Raw genomic sequence first — 17,269 nt, 5'->3', positions numbered from 1 at the left:
TAAGCTCAATCCTGAGCCCACATCAGAAAAACACAACCCAGTCTGAGACAGCAGAGATCCTGAGGGTGCTAAAAGAGCTTCTTTACATGAAAACTTGCAAGGAAGACAAGAAAGACGCACCAGACATCTTATGTCTAAGCATAAGAACTGAAACCAACACCCTGTCTAACTGCCATCTGTATGCACCCTGAACACTGCTCATCATCCACAGACCACATAGCTAACTGTCACATCACAAGGTGACAGCATCACCCAAGCTCCACAGCTGACAGCTGCACACCCTGAACGAGACAGCACAGTTCCTTACACCAGGTACCACAAACCCAAGGTACCAGAAAATGCTGTTTTGACTACCTACCTCTGCAGCGAGCTACACGAGACCGGTCCTAACCACCCATCGAGCGTCACACCTGCACCGATGCCAACATTTCTGGGCAACCTTGTCGAAAAGGGGGTGGGCCGAAAAGGAGTGAGCATGGAGACCTGATCGACACAGGATCAGACCTTACGGTGATCTTATCTCCCCTTTTCAAAAGACTCCCATTTGAAGCTAAAAGACAAGATCGAACTCTTACACCTCAAATTTGTGAACTGAATATACAGTCATACAGCCAGAATGACATCCGGTTTGACAAGATTGATCCCATTCACCTGACAATCGGTCTGATGAGTCTAGTAAATCCTATTTATGTCTCACCATTGAACACTCATACATTTCACATCGGCAGAGACCTTCTAGATCACTTTGACCCTTTACTGAACTTCAAACAGCTAAAAGTCTGGACTCAAGTACGAGAACCTCTTCCCCTCCAGCCCCACAGGTCGCCAGAGCCAGACTGTCAGGTCACAGAGGTCACTGGAACTCCCACAGAGTCAGATTGCCAGGTCACAGAGCTCACAGGAACCCCAGCAGCCAGCCATGGGTACACAGCCTCAACAGCAGACCAAGGCTCAAGTTCGCTCCTCTGCACCTTAGTCAACAAACAGGGAACGGTGGTACCAGATTACACCAAAGGGGTCGCTGTTCCGCTCAACATGCGATGTGGTCAAACCTTAAACCACACGCTGGGTTTCTTCCAACCCTCACCTGAATTTGTGGAACTCGGACTCACACTTGAAGCCACACCCCTCACTGAAGTGTCATCTTGTATAGTCTACAACCCGAATTCCGGAAAAGTTGGGACGTTTTTAAATTTTAATAAAATGAAAACTAAAGGAATTTAAAATCACATGAGCCAATATTTTATTCACAATAGAACATAGATAACGTAGCAAATGTTTAAACTGAGAAATTTACACTTTTATCCACTTAATTAGCTCATTTAAAATTTAATGCCTGCTACAGGTCTCAAAAAAGTTGGCACGGGGGCAACAAATGGCTAAAAAAGCAAGCAGTTTTGAAAAGATTCAGCTGGGAGAACATCTAGTGATTAATTAAGTTAATTGACATCAGGTCTGTAACATGATTAGCTATAAAAGCTTTGTCTTAGAGAAGCAGAGTCTCTCAGAAGTAAAGATGGGCAGAGGCTCTCCAATCTGTGAAAGACTGCATGATACAAAGCCACTGCATGATACAAAGCACACTGCATGATACAAGGCACATGCTGCATGCACAGAACAACACTGTGGCTTGTGCACTGTCTGACATCACAATGCCAGGGCTTGTAATGCCACGGAGCAAAAGGGGGAAAATGCCAATATATTTCCATGACGCATCATGTGCTGCACAACGCAGCACCAGAGCCACTGACGAGACACTGAAGCAAGTGTCATGCCAGCAGCAAGATGTGGCAAAACATGGGCCAGGGCGAGCTAAACCCAGTCGCCGTCCACGAAGCAAAGAGACTGCCCTGTCCAACCGAAGACAATCCTCGCTTGTTTCTTCCTTCCCTTTCTCTCTCTCTCTCCCTGTTATCTGTACCAGGATGCTGCTGTGGTTCGCCATGCTGTGCTGTCAGCCAACCAGAGGACAGCTGCCACCGAGAGAACCACTGAGACTCCTGATCACCGACGACAGAGCACACTACCCCAGCACCGTAACCCAATACAGCTAGACAGGTGTCCGATGGAGAGAGGACTCCCTCACTCACACTGAGGCTGGTGTCAAACACATGTTCAGCCAACATGAGAAAGTGACTGTTACACAAATGGAGTTGGGTGGACATCACCACTGCTCCAAACAGTTCCCTGGAGCTTTGCTCAGAGCCGCCGCTGGTGCCAGAACTCTGTTTTTAACATTGGTATGTCCAGTATCAATGCAGCGAACCAGACCGTGAACTCCATGAAACCGCTTTTTACTGTCTTCCAGAATGACTTTGCCCAGACTCAGATGTTTACAGCGTTAACGGCAGACATGCTGTGGGAGGTTAACACCTCCAATGACAGCCTAACCACGGGTAGAACCCCATTGTACATGATACCCTTAAGCCTTGTGCTAACTGTGCTGGCTTACACCATCACCACGCCAGCTGACCTGCTACAAATACACCTGGCCTACTGTCTGGATAGCGCCATCCTACTGCACGTCACTCCCAAACAGAGGGAAGTGGATGTGCTCCTGAACCAACCCATCAGCGAGTCAAGTCATGTCTACAGACTTAAAGACATTGTCAATGTCAGGTTGTGGAAAAGCAATACCCACACCAAGACACACATTCCAGATGTGGTGGCCTACCACGACAGCGACACACAGCTGTACCTGGCCCCAAACCTGCACATGTGTACTTTGACCAAAGACATACTTTGACCATCTCTGCCTTAGCAAATCCTTCCTAAGAGACAACGCTGAAGGAATCTGCGGGTTGCAACCCCTGGTCAGCGACACACGCTGCCCGGCCGAAGCCAAGCCTCTTACACAAGTCACAGGAATGCAAGCAGAGATTGTAGGTGACAGATGGCTCATCAACACTCCTGTGCGTACAGCTACACTGACCTATGACCAGCATGACACCGCCACCTGTGTCAACCTGCTTGCCCAGAGCATGTGGATTCAAGTACCGAAAGGTGCCACCCGACACATTGACATTACTCCTGTCGACACAGCCCTCCAAGCACTGTTTCGACAGCCCGTTCTGAATCCGTCATCTGCGGTCCGAGCCTGGACTGCTGCCGACACTCCACGGTGCATCTCCACTGTCATAGGTCACACCCTGACCCTTGGCGTGACCTTCGTCCTATACAGGAGACTCAACGAGATGCGAACTTCTACAGCCAAACTCACGACAACCGTGGCTGGAGGTCTCCGATGGAATCCCCGGAAAGGGGGTGCCAAGTCAAAGACCACACCGAACCTCATCAAGCTGAATCCTCAGCTCCAGGAACCACCTGCCATCATGATCCACCTGCTACACGACCATCATGATTCACCTGTCATCTGCCCATCGTGATGATTGCCATCCGATGATGTCCACACAGGGACTTCATCCAACGGAAAGGGGGGATGTAACCGATGAGCAGTTCATTGATTCATTGGTTCTGAACTAACTAATCACGGTTCTTTGAATCTAAAACAATACACCTTCCATGGCTAAAAACCAAATCTTTTTAGCTTTTGAATTCAGGCATATAAACCAAACTCTGCAAGCTGAATGCCTTGCGCCAGCCTGGCTGGATTTAAATTGTTTACAACACTCTGGAGTGATAAATTCCAGTAACGTGAGCAGCCTCAAAGGAGAAACGAAACACATTCCACAACACACACACATACACCCATACACAAACGTTCTTTACCTTCATCATTTTACTACTAAGATGTATTTTGATCCGTTTGTGTGTTGCATAAAATGGTTAATCCTGTTATGCGAGGATTATAATTTGCTGACTTGTAAATTGGAAATGTTTCTCCTAATGAATGTTCTCAAATAGAGTCATTATCCTGTAACCCTACCCCTGACCAGGTCATAAAACTGTATGACCCAACTCACAGAACAGCAAAGCCAGCTCACTGGAATTCTTGTTAGGAAAGACAAGAGTACCTTTTTAAAACGTATTCTAAATATATTGACTATGTTGCCTTTGTGTGCGTAGATGTTTTCCATAATCAAAATAGGAGTATCTGCAATTTTATTGTGTGTTAATCAAACTTTAAATTTGTGTAATTCTGCATATGAATGAACCTTTATGTTTCCACTACCTTTACATGGAATTTTTTGGTATCTGTTTAACCGCCATGCTTTGACGGACTCACTTATATAAAGGAAATTAATGTAAAATGTATTAATCTGGAATTATCAACTTGCTTGAATATAACTGCTGAATTCTGATAAGCTATAACTCACGCGAGTGGGTGTTTCCCCAAAGACAAAGGATCCTTTTTCCCACTTCAGGTGACATTTTGCTTGACTCCAAAAGAGTTTATTAGTTCAATAAATGCAAGTCCTAATGCATCAATTATATTATCAACATGAATATTAAAATCTCTAATGATTAGCACTTTGTCAACTGTAACGAAAAAGTCTGCAAATTCTTTTAGGAATTCTGTACAGTGAGTCTGCACTTTACCTTCGGCTAGTGTAGCATGAATATGTCGGATGATGGAGTCTCCGACGATCACAGCATTTTGTTCCGTCTCGCAGAGGGGAGCAAAGGGGTTCCGGGTGGAGATCCACCCAGGTCTTAACAGTTAATCTGTCTCTGGGGATCATCTAGTTGTCCTGGTCTCTGCTGACATTTTGGGCTCTAGAGGTCCTCTCTAGGTACTGATCCACAATCTGGGCTGGATATGTACTGGATCCAGGTGACTGCAGTGACCATCTGATCTGGATACAGACTGGATCTTGTGGCTACGGTGACCTCGGAATAAGAGAGAAACAGACTAATATTATCAGAGATGCCATTCTTCTGACGATGTAGCAAGTACATTGGGTGTTATGGGAAGTTATCCCAGTTCCGGTTTTCCTAATTAATGCAGCATAAAAATCTTTTAACGGATTTGAATATTAAAAATTTGTTAGTGTGTTATGTGTAAAATAGGTTAAAGAGATGGGTCTTTAATTTAGATTTAAACTCACAGAGTGTGTCTGCCTCCAGAACAATGTTAGGTAGGTTATTCCAGAGTTTGGGTGCTAAATAGGAAAAGGATCTGCTGCCTGAAGTTGATTTTGATATTCTAGGCATTATCAAATTGCCCGAGTTTTGAGAACGCAGTGGACGTGAAGGAATATAGTGAAATAAGAGCTCGTTCAAATACTGAGGTGCTTAACTACTCAGTGCTTTATAAGCAAGTAATAAGCAAGATTTTAAAATCTATATGATGTTTAATAGGGAGTCAGTGCAGTGTTGACAGAGCTGGGCATACTTCCTGGTTCTAGTAAGAACTCTAGTTGCTGCATTTTGGACCAGCTGGAGTTTGTTTATTATGAGTGTAGAACAACCACCCAATAAAGCATTACAATAATACAACATTGAGGTCATGAACGCATGAATTAACGTTTCTGTATTTGACTTTGAGAGCATACATTGTCATAATTTAGAAATATTTAAGATGGTTTAGATCCCACCTGTCCGATCGCTACCATTTTGTTTATTTAAACGGGGAGTCATCTCATTTATCACTAGTAAAATATGGAGTGCCACAAGGATCCGTCCTACGTCCCCTTCTATTTTCAATATACATGTTGCCCCTTGGTTATATTATTAGAATATACGGGATTAGTTTCCACTGTTATGCTGATGATACTCAGCTATATACATATCAATGAGACCAGATGAAACTTCTAAATTATCTAAGCTAACAGAGTGTGTTAAAAATGTAAAAGATTGGATGACCAATAACTTTCTCTTATTAAATTTGGTTAATACAGAGATACTAATTATTGAACCAAAAAACAGTACACAGAATCTTGTAGATAACAATTTGCAACTAGACGGATGCACTGCTACTTCCTCTACAGTCCAAAATCAGGGTGTTATATTAGACAGCAACGTATCTTTTGAAAATCTTATTTCCCATGTTACAAAAACAGCATTTTTCCATCTTAGAAACATTGCCAAGCTACGAAACATGTTACCTGTTTCTGATGCAGAAAAGCTAGTTCATGCATTTATAACCTCTAGACTGGACTATTGTAACCCACTTCTAGGTGGTTGTCCTGCATCTTCAATAAACAAGCTACAGGTAGTCCAAAATGCAGCAGCTAGAGTCAAGAAAATTCAAGTTCAAGAAGATATGATCATATTACCCCAATTTTACAGTCTCTGCACTGGCTACTTAAGTTCCGTATCAGTTACAAACGATCATTACTTACCTATAAGGCCCTAAATGGTTTAGTTCCTGCATACCTAACTAGCCTTATACCACCCTACAATCCATCTCGCTCCCTAAGGTCACAAAACGCTGGACTTTTGGTAGTTCCTAGGATAGCAAAGTTCACTAAAGGTGGTATAGCTTTTTCACATTTGGCTCCCAAACTCTGGAATAGCCTTCCTGATAATGTTCGGGGGTTCAGACACACTCTCTCTGTTTAAATCTAGATTAAAAACGCCTTGAATCAACAACAGAACTAACAAATATTGCTACAAGTGTGACTGCATCATATAATAATTGCTGTTAATAATGTTCATCATCTGGCTGACTACGTCTTCTATTATTTTTTTCTGAAAATTCCTGTCATAAGCGCACAAACTGACAGTCACTACTTATAAGCTACTACTAAATATTGTAGAAACTTAATTTTCTGTAAAGTTGCTTTGTAACGATTTGTATTGTAAAAAGCGCTATACAAATAAACTTTACTATTTTTTTAGATTGAAAAATGCAGTTTTGCAAATGCTAGAAATTTAGATTTTAAATGAAATATTGCTATCAAATAACACACCTAGGTTCCTAACTGATGACAAAGAATTGACAGAGCAGCCATCAAGGAAGATTAGTTACAAAACAGACTTTTGTGGTACAGTAGAAGTGATGGTTCTACCATACTTGTAAGAAGGAGTAAAATTTACAGTTAGCTATATGAAGTTTACATGAGACTAGATAATGATATGTGATATCATTGCTTGGCTGCATAATTTCAACACCATCAACATCAATTCCATGCGACATATTTAAATCTAGAGTATGATTTCGACAATGAGTAGGACCTGGCACGTGTTGTCTAACCCCAATAGAGTTCAAAATGTCTATGAATGCTAATCCTAATGCATCTTTTTCATTATCAACATGGATATTAAAATCACCAAGAATTAAAACTTTATCTGCAGCCAACACTAACTTGGATATAAAATCAGCAAATTCTTTAATAAATTCTGTATGGTGGCCTGTATAAAGTAGCCAGTACAAGCATCACATAGGATTTATCATTAACACTTGTTTCTCTGGATAATGTTATATGAAGCACCATTACTTCAAACGAGTTATACCTGAAGCCCGACCTCTGAGATATACTGAAAATATTTTTATAAATTGTAGCAACACCTCCCCCTTTACCATTTGGACTTGCCTCATGTTTTTAAAACTAATCTTGAAGGGGTAGACTCATTTAAATAATGTAATCATCAGGTTTTAGCCAGCAAATTTAGGTTGTGATCATTGATCATATCTTTTACAAAAAGTCCTTTTGTAGAAAGAGACCTGATATTCAATAAGCCAAGCTTTATCATTTATTTATCCATACTACATCTGTTTTTTTTTTATTTGTTGAACATCAATAAAATTATTACTCTTAAATTGGTGTGGACATTTTTTGTATTTTGTAGTTCGGGGAACAGACAGTCTCTATAGTGTGATATCTGGATGAAAGAGTCTTTATGTGCTGAGAATTAACTGATTTCTGTGACATGAGGTGGTTAGCATATGGACGGTTTAGCCAGTTTGTCTGCTTCCTGACCTGGGCCCCAGTTAGTCAAGTGCAAACTCTAAGACCCAATTCCTATTATATTTCTTCCCCTTCCCCTTCCCCTACGCCTACCCCTTCCCCTTGTCCCTTGAAACAGAGTCTCAAGGGGTAGGGGTGAAAATATTCCCCTTAGGATTGGGTCACCACTACTATGCCATCACACATCATCATACGTCATCTAGCTCCTACAATACACACATATACTGGTGTTTTGGTGTGTATTAGAGCCTTTAATTATTACGTTCTGTATTAATGCGCTGCTTACTGACACACACACACACACACACACACATATAGGAAATCGCGCAGCTCACACATCCAGGAGAAAAGAAACTTGTCAACACTGCCCCACGACTTTTATTAAATAAAGTTTAAATACTGAATCACTACATTATATTTTCCAGCAACAAAAGGATAAAATCGCTGTTTTTAAGTAAACTCACTCTAAAAAGAGAAACGCACAGATCTCTCTCTCTCTCTCTCTCTCTCTCTCTTTCTCTCTCGAATTGGCAATATTTGAGAAAAGGGTTTAACGATTTCTAATTATAGGTTAGGAGAGAGTTCGGTCCAAAACTTTTCATAAAACTCAGAGGGGAACCCATCAGGGCCTACAGATTTATTAGAGGGCATGGATTGGATTACACTAAAATCTTCTTTCGGTGACTAGGCCGAATCAAAAAATATATTCTGTCTTCTTTAGAGATAGTCGTAAGGGGATTTCTATCTAAGAATTCAGTAATATCAGATTTTTTTTATGTTTAAATAGTTTATTAATCAAAGCTGCATTCTATGTAATTGAGCCACCTGGAGTCTTCATTGAATTAATTGTTCTTTTATTTTGTATTTTTATTTGGTGGGCCAGTAACCGGTTTATTTGCATATTTGTAGTACTTTTGTTTAGAAAATAAAATACGTTTTTTAATGTAGTTTTTGTGATTCAAATTAAGTTCAGCTCTGACTTGACATAGTTGGGCCCAATTTGTTTAAGTATGGACTGTACTATGTAGACACTCCAGTCTTCTAATTCCTTTCTTTTTTTTCAACTCTACTTTTGATGTAACGTGAGACTCGCATTCAGTGTGATCAAGTGTAAACACATTAAGTGGCTAAACACCAGGGGGCGGGGCCTGTTGTAAGAAGATGACTATTTGTCAATGCCTTGATCTGGAGGCAGTGTTTATGCAGATGACTGCTCCCAGGTGATGTCACCTTGCTCCTCAGATCCAAAACAAAGACCTCTTTTATGACAAAAGATCAAGGCAAATTATCATGACTCCTTTGTTGCTTTGACGCAATGTATTTTGTTTAAAGCGCTATATATATAAAGGTAAAGGTGACTTTAAATATGTGCTGTTTCCTGTAATGCAGACTTTATTCTGTAAATATAAAGCTGACTGTAAACTTCAAAGTGCTAAAGATTATATTACGTATTGAGTGTCTGCAATTCTTCTAATTTAACATGTATAGCACTCTCAAATCATATGCTCGAAGAGCATTTGTGCATTTGTTGACTTTTTAAGTATTAAACAAATGTGTGGCAGACAGATACAGTATATAAATGGTTCTGGTGAATATTTATGTGACAGTTTTAAGTACACATGGAGATGTAATTATAACTTGCCTTTATATAAATTTATTTTATAATGTCACTCTTCTCATAATTTGTTTTCATGAGAATATATCATGAGTGGTTAACGTTTTAATAAGATGTGCATAAAAACTTTCCTGGTTTTATTTAACAAAATGTACATAGCATATGCATAAGCAGAATACCCCAACTGCCTAAAAGTTTTTTGTTGTTGTTGTGGTTTTTAATTAAGTGTTACACGTGGTAAGTGTGGCTCAAACTTGGTTTGTTTGTTTGTTCTAAACCCTAGTTTGATTGTGCTGTAGTACCCCAAGCAGTGTTATTTTTAGTATCACTAATATAAAACTGAATTCATTTTCATGTTTATATTTTCTGTTTTAATTGTAATTTTAGTAATTTTGAGTAATTTTTAACAAATGTGTTTTGTCATCTATTTGAAGTTTATTTTAATTTTTTTTGCTAATTGAAAAATGCTAATTTAAAAATAAAGTTTTTTACTTTTTTATTATTTATTATATTTATTAATTTATTTACATTTATTTAAATTTATTTATTTTAGCATGTCAAGTTAGACTAAATTAAAATTAGAAATTAATTGTTGCCTTATCAACAAGCTGAAAGTTACATTTTAATATTTTATTTCAGTTAAATTTATTTTATTTCAAATAATGATAATAACCTATAATAAAACTATAATAACCTTCTAACAAACTTTAGAATCATATCCCATGAAAATTGCACTAAAAGTTTATGCTCTAGACATTTTTAGAGTACATTGTTTAAAAATAAATAAATAAAACAGCATATACAATAATAAAGACAGGTTAACATGTGGAGAGAACCTTGCTTGGGAATGTGGCAACAGATAGAAGGTGAGGAGGAGAGTTGCAGTGGTAGGTTGTTCCAGGTGCTCCTGAAAAAAAGTTTTTACTCTGAAAAATCAGTTCCTTAATAACTAATTAATAGTCTATTCAAACCTCAGGTCCTCATGATTTTCTAGATCACTACTGTTAAATGGAAACATGGGCTAATGTGGTTTAAAATAGGTTTTTTTATAGCCTACTCCAGAGTGCTTGAGATAATGGTTAATATTCCTCCTGTTTTCCTTTTGTAAAAATGTTCCCTGTAAAACGTTTCCATCTTATTTATTTACCACTGAAATCTACAGTTATACAATATATATTAGAATTTTAACCTTGCCTGTATTATATAGCTAAAACTTGATTACATACTAGATTTCTGTCATCTGTGGGATCACCAGTGTGTTACACAAGTTTTTATGATACATAATTGTTACTAGATATAATGTAGATCCTTCATTTACTGTAACTCTTAGTGAGGCACCTAAATAAATAAATAAATAAATAAATAAATAAGTGTGTGTGTGTGTGTGTGTGTGTGTGTGTGTGTGTGTGTGTGTGTGTGTAACTGCTCAAAAAATAAATAAAGGGAATACTTGTGGGTTACACTGTGCTAAACAAATTTGATGTTTTCCTATTGTGTCTTATCCACATTGTGTGAACAAAATACACTCTGCCACAGTAAAAACACTCTATAATTAAATGTCACTGTTCCGGTCAATTACTTTAACCATGCTATATCAGCTGGAATTTTAAATTAATTTTTTTTCCAGCTGAGTTTAAATATTTTAGGTTACCAGAATTTCAGTGCATAAATAGTATTTTGATAGGTTTTTTCTTTGTTTGTTTTTTTTTGCCATGGACAGTGTACCTAGTGGTGGTGAACCTAAAACCTTTTAGTTACCAGCTTAGATCTTTTACCATGATGTCATTTTATGTCAATACAGTTATAAAAACAATTATTATTAACATGTGCTAAGATGATTGTAACACCGCTAATTAATTCACACTGATTCTCATTGCAGGCCGTGGCAGCGATTCAGAGTGCGACACCCCCCAGAGGAAGATGCCAGACGTGCGCAAGGATGACATGCTGGTCCGGCGAACTTCCTGGAGTAAACCCCAGACTGCCATTCCTTTCAACCAGTATCTGCCCAACAAAAGTAACCAAAGCTCATACATACCTGCACCACTGCGATGCCCTTGTGCAGACAGAGATGACAGCTGCAAAAGCTGGAGTAATGCAAACTCACCTGTTGGAGGAGAAAGACCTTTCAGGTAAATATTTTCTGAGATGCTGGTATGTTGATATAGTGATTGTTTTTCACCATCTGGTAATGTTCTCTAAATTCGGAGTCAGTGGATACAGTGACTTGCTACAGAAATTAATATTTGGTCTGGGTTCCAAGATTTTTTAAAACTTTTCCAGCTGACATCTATAAAGATTAAAGGGGAAAACTGCTATGCTCAAGACATGATTACAGAAATATGGAAAAACGGTGGCGTTTTCCTTTAAACAGAGATAGAAATGGAGACTCCAGATTTGCTATGGTTAATATTCAGACTGTCCTCTATATGAGTGCCAAATTTAATATCCTTCCTAAAAAAATGTTCTGAGGGCTGCCAATAGAAAGAAAGCAGACATATTTTTGATTGCCTGCGTTATCTTTACACAACATTTGGAAACAAGACTTCTTAATTAATCTAAGAATGCACTTTCTTAAAATTCATACTGTATATCAAGATAGATACATCAAGATTTCAAATGGAATCTGAATTTAATAATTGAATATCTGAATATTAACCCAGCAACTGTACCTTTCATAAAGCTGATGAATGTGATGAATGTTCACAGTGGCCATTGTATGCTTAACATGCATAACACCATACATCCACACAAATTCATGAACACACTGAACACAGGTGGAGGAAATGCTCTCAATGCCATTCTGAGTATACTTTCCAACTCACAGGCACACCAGGAACAGGAAACCCACCCAGAGGAAGACAGGAAATTTGCATATTTCCTGTGTTTAACCATGAACTGGGCTGAACTGAGCTTGGTGCTGTCAGGAATAAGTTACATAGCAGTCCTACAGGAGGTGGAAAAAAAACAATATGACAGAGGTGGTTAACTTTGAGATAATTAACTCCTTTAAGTGCAAGCCTCGCCGACGGCCCTTATAGATTTATAGAGCCAAGGTTCATATCCGCGGAGATATATGGATATATTTACCGATGTTTACTTCATATTTCTTCAGACAGAATCATCATTTCTATTCATTTTCCACTGATTTACGCGATCTGCTTGCTTCTCAGTTGCATCTGTAAAAAATGTTTTATTTTTGTAATTTATTTATTTTTATGCTCAATAAGGCAACATAGAGTATTTGGTTAAGAATACAGGTCCTTCTCAAAAAATTAGCATATTGTGATAAAGTTCATTATTTTCCATAATGTAATGATAAAAATTAAACTTTCATATATTTTAGATTCATTGCACACCAACTGAAATATTTCAGGTCTTTTATTGTTTTAATACTGATGATTTTGGCATACAGCTCATGAAAACCCAAAATTCCTATTCCAAAAAATTAGCATATCATGAAAAGGTTCTCTAAACGAGCTATTAACCTAATCATCTGAATCAACTAATTAACTCTAAACACGTGCAAAAGATTCCTGAGGCTTTTCAAAACTCCCAGCCTGGTTCATTACTCAAAACCGCAATCATGGGTAAGACTGCCGACCTGACTGCTGTCCAGAAGGCCATCATTGACACCCTCAAGCGAGAGGGTAAGACACAAAATAAATTTTTGAATGAATAGGCTGTTCCCAGAGTGCTGTATCAAGGCACCTCATTGGGAAGTCTGTGGGAAGGAAAAAGTGTGGCAAAAAACGCTGCACAACGAGAAGAGGTGACCGGACCCTGAGGAAGATTGTGGAGAAGGACCGATTCCAGACCTTGGGGGACCTGCGGAAGCAGTGGACTGAGTCTGGAGTAGAAACATCCAGAGCCACCGTGCACAGGCGTGTGCAGGAAATGGGCTACAAGGTGCCGCATTCCCCAGGTCAAGCCACTTTGGGCTACAGAGAAGCAGCACTGGACTGTTGCTCAGTGGTCCAAAGTACTTTTTTCGGATGAAAGCAAATTGTGCATGTCATTCGGAAAACAAGGTGCCAGAGTCTGGAGGAAGACTGGGGAGAAGGAAATGCCAAAATGCCTGAAGTCCAGTGTCAAGTACCCACAGTCAGTGATGGTTTGGGGTGCCATGTCAGCTGCTGGTGTTGGTCCACTGTGTTTTATCAAGGGCAGGGTCAATGCAGCTAGCTATCAGGAGATTTTGGAGCACTTCATGCTTCCATCTGCTGAAAAACTTTATGGAGATGAAGATTTCGTTTTTCAGCACGACCTGGCACCTGCTCACAGTGCCAAAACTACTGGTAAATGGTTTACTGACCATGGTATTACTGTGCTCAATTGGCCTGCCAACTCTCCTGACCTGAACCCCATGGAGAATCTGTGGGATATTGTGAAGAAAAGTTGAGTGACGCAAGACCCAACACTCTGGATGAGCTTAAGGCCACTATCGAAGCATCCTGGGCCTCCATAACACCTCAGCAGTGCCACAGGCTGATTGCCTCCATGCCACGCCGCATTGAAGCAGTCATTTCTGCAAAAGGATTCCCGACCAAGTATTGAGTGCATAACTGAACATAATTATTTGAAGGTTGCCTTTTTTTTTCAGCCGTCAGCTACAGTATCACATCAGACAGTGCACTATAGACCCCCTGAGGAACAGTTCCACTCATTCTCTACCATAGGAGAGGAGGAATTGTATAAACTTGTTAAATCATCTAAACCAACAACATGTATGTTAGACCCTATACCATCTAAGCTCCTAAAAGAGGTGCTTCCAGAAGTCATAGATCCTCTTCTGACTATTATTAATTCCTCATTGTCATTAGGATATGTCCCCAAAACCTTCAAACTGGCTGTTATTAAGCCTCTCATCAAAAAACCACAACTTGACCCCAAAGAACTAGTTAATTATAGACCAATCTCGAATCTCCCTTTTCTGTCCAAGATACTAGAAAAGGTGGTATCCACACAATTATATTCCTTCTTAGAGAAAAATGGTATATGTGAGGATTTCCAGTCAGGATTTATACCGTATCATAGTACTGAGACTGCTCTCCTTAGAGTTACAAATGATCTGCTCTTATCATCTGATCGTGGGTGTATCTCTCTATTAGTTTTATTGGATCTTAGTGCTGCGTTTGACACAATTGACCACAAGCTAGTGTTAGAGTTCTTTACACATACACACACAAACATACAATTGCATAATAAATTAAAAGAAAATAGGGTCCCACTTTATATTAGGTGGCCTTATGTACTTACATAAAAAAATAAGTACAATGTACTTATTGTGTTCATGTTGTATTGTAAAACACTTTTGCTGCTATTGAGGTGGGATAGGGGTAAGGTTAGGGAGAGGGTTGGAGGTATGGGTAAGTTTAAGGGTGGGTTAAGGTGTAAAGAATGGGTCAACAGTGTAATTATAAATGTAATTACAGAAATTAAATACAGATGTAATTACATGTATTTTTTTAAATATAAGTACAATGTAAAATATGTATGTACACAATAAGTACATTGTACTAAATTATTAATTAAAATGTAAGTACATAGTAGTTAAGGCCACTTAATATAAAGTGGGTCCGAAAATAGAGTACAAAAAGATTAGAAAGGTAGTTAGATTTTTTTTTTTTAAGGATAGAATTAGAATAGTGAGTTTTAAGTTAGAGGGTCAAATAAAGATGGAAGAGATGTGTTTTTAGCCGATTCTTGAAGATGGCTAAGGACTAGGCTGCTCGGATTAAGTTGGGGAGGTCATTCCTCCAAGAGGGAACATTTAATTTAAAAGTCAGTAAAAGTGACTTTGTGCTTCTTTGGGATCGCACAATCAAGCGACGTTCACTTGCAGAATGCAAGCTTCTAGAGGGCACAAAAGTCGGAAGTAACAAATTTAGGGAAATGGGTGCAGAGCCAGTGGTAGTTTTGTAGGCAAACATCAATGCCGTGGTATGAAAAGCCATGTTTCTGAATGACAGAACCTAATGATGCCATGTAGACAGAGAAGTGAAGTGGTCCAAGAACTAAGCCCTGAGGCACCCCAGTAGTTAGATATTGTGATTTGGACACCTTACCTCTCCAAGATACTTTGAAGGACCTGTCTGATAGGTAAGACTCAAACCATTGAAGTGTGGTTCCTGAGATGCCTTTTGGCAGTAGGGTTGATAGGAGGATCTGGTGGTTAACTGTGTCAAAAGCAGTAGACAGATCAAGCAGAATAAGTACTGAAGATTTGGATTCTGCTCTTGCCAGTCTTAGAGCTTCAACAACCGAGAGCAAGGCAGTCTCAGTTGAATGTCCACTCAAAATTATACATATACATGCATATATATATTAGAGGTGGGCATATATTATTTTTTTTTTAATCTAGAATAATCTTACTGTAATCTTGGAATTAATCTAGATTAAAAAGGCTCATTTAAATTCTGCCAAAGGCATTCAGAATATGTGTCCTATCCAAATAAAATAATGACTAAAAGTAAGAATTTTAGAATGGGTTTCTCAAGCCAGGTGGTGCATTAGACCAGGGGCTCATCTTCTGTTTCCAAAATGCATCACATAGTGCTTGAGAAAGCTGTAAACTAATTCCACATTGCATAAGGTGCAAATAACCTTACGCCTGTTTTACACATACTCTGTCTGCAGTGCGTATGCGTTTCGTATTTTTTTACGCACCCTTGTTAACAGGTTCCAGCGTTCACGTGGTTGCAGTCCGTCAGTGCGTTCCAGGAACGGTGCGTCTGCAGCAGTGCAGCGATCGTTTAAGTACCGAGTAGCAGACTCCAAACGCGTCCTGTGTGAAAGCACAATGAGTATGAGTCCGTGCTGCTTCAGCACCACATACGTAACGCACACGGACTGCATATGCACTGCATACGCACTGCAGATGGAGTATGTGTGAAACAGGCGTGCGTCTTGTCGAGGTTTCCATTGGGAAGCTTCAAAAATTCCCTGAAGCAAACCCGGCGGCTTCAGCTGCATCCATGTTAGCACGTCACGTTTGATGTGGTAATTTATTTCACAGTAGGCATACACACAGGTTCGAAGATTCGTTCTCGCCCCCTACAGTGCAATTCAGCTAGGTATACAGTCGTGCTAAAATATCAAGGTGAAAGTCATCATAGCTCGCCTAGTATAGACCCAGCTCCCAAACCAACTTTGAGAATAGATTCACACCGATATTTTTTGGGGGGCCGTTATCGGTGTTAACGTGCTGCCGATAACGGCCCCCCAAAAAATATCGGTATACACCACTATATATATATAAAATACCAATAATTGATCCAATAAAAAAAAGAACATACTCGTTTACTAACTTAACCTCGATTCCCTTTCAGTCACAAATTGGGATCTCGCTTATAGAGACCAATCTACTTCAAGTGTAAACTAAATGATCCAATACACATTGGCATGCAATTATTGCATCCAGTTGCCATCTTACATCACAATGTGAGCATAAAAAGGCAGCAGGTGCAATGCATACAAGCTTTTCACTTTGGAGCCAAGCGACAACATCGTTCTGCTCCTACCAAATTGCTTTGTGTGTGACGAGTTCTAGGGAGCTTCTAGTGTTGGCAGACGGTGGTCGTTCCTGTATCAAGTGGGTTGAGCACTTCAGACTGCACAAGCCCCTGCCATACTATAAACAGCCATTTCCCCTGTAAGCACCTAAAAAATCATTTCCCTGAAAGAGCTTACACAGGAGCATCTTTGTAAAGATGATGGATTGTCTTTTAAAAGATGCCATTTCACCCGTACATCTCTGGATGCGGTCATTACCTGGTGCCCATGTCTGGGCATCGAACACGCAGAGGTTCGTGTTTGCGGATTAGTCATGTTCACATTG

The 17,269-nt window shown here is 39.5% G+C and overlaps 1 protein-coding gene across 1 annotated transcript in view; it reads left to right on the top strand.

The window, feature by feature from the left end:
- Positions 1 to 17,269, top strand: part of limch1b (LIM and calponin homology domains 1b) — a 212,840-nt gene that overhangs the window by 124,970 nt on the left and 70,601 nt on the right. The window contains exon 4 of the mRNA XM_059516453.1: positions 11,309 to 11,561. Coding sequence (XP_059372436.1) covers positions 11,350 to 11,561 — 212 coding nt within the window. The 5' untranslated portion in view covers positions 11,309 to 11,349. The remainder of the gene's footprint in view (positions 1 to 11,308; positions 11,562 to 17,269) is intronic.

This window comes from Carassius carassius, chromosome 29 (assembly GCF_963082965.1).
Source record: "Carassius carassius chromosome 29, fCarCar2.1, whole genome shotgun sequence".
Classification (NCBI taxonomy): Eukaryota; Metazoa; Chordata; class Actinopteri; order Cypriniformes; family Cyprinidae; genus Carassius; species Carassius carassius.
This window is presented reverse-complemented; position numbering and strand designations above follow the sequence as displayed.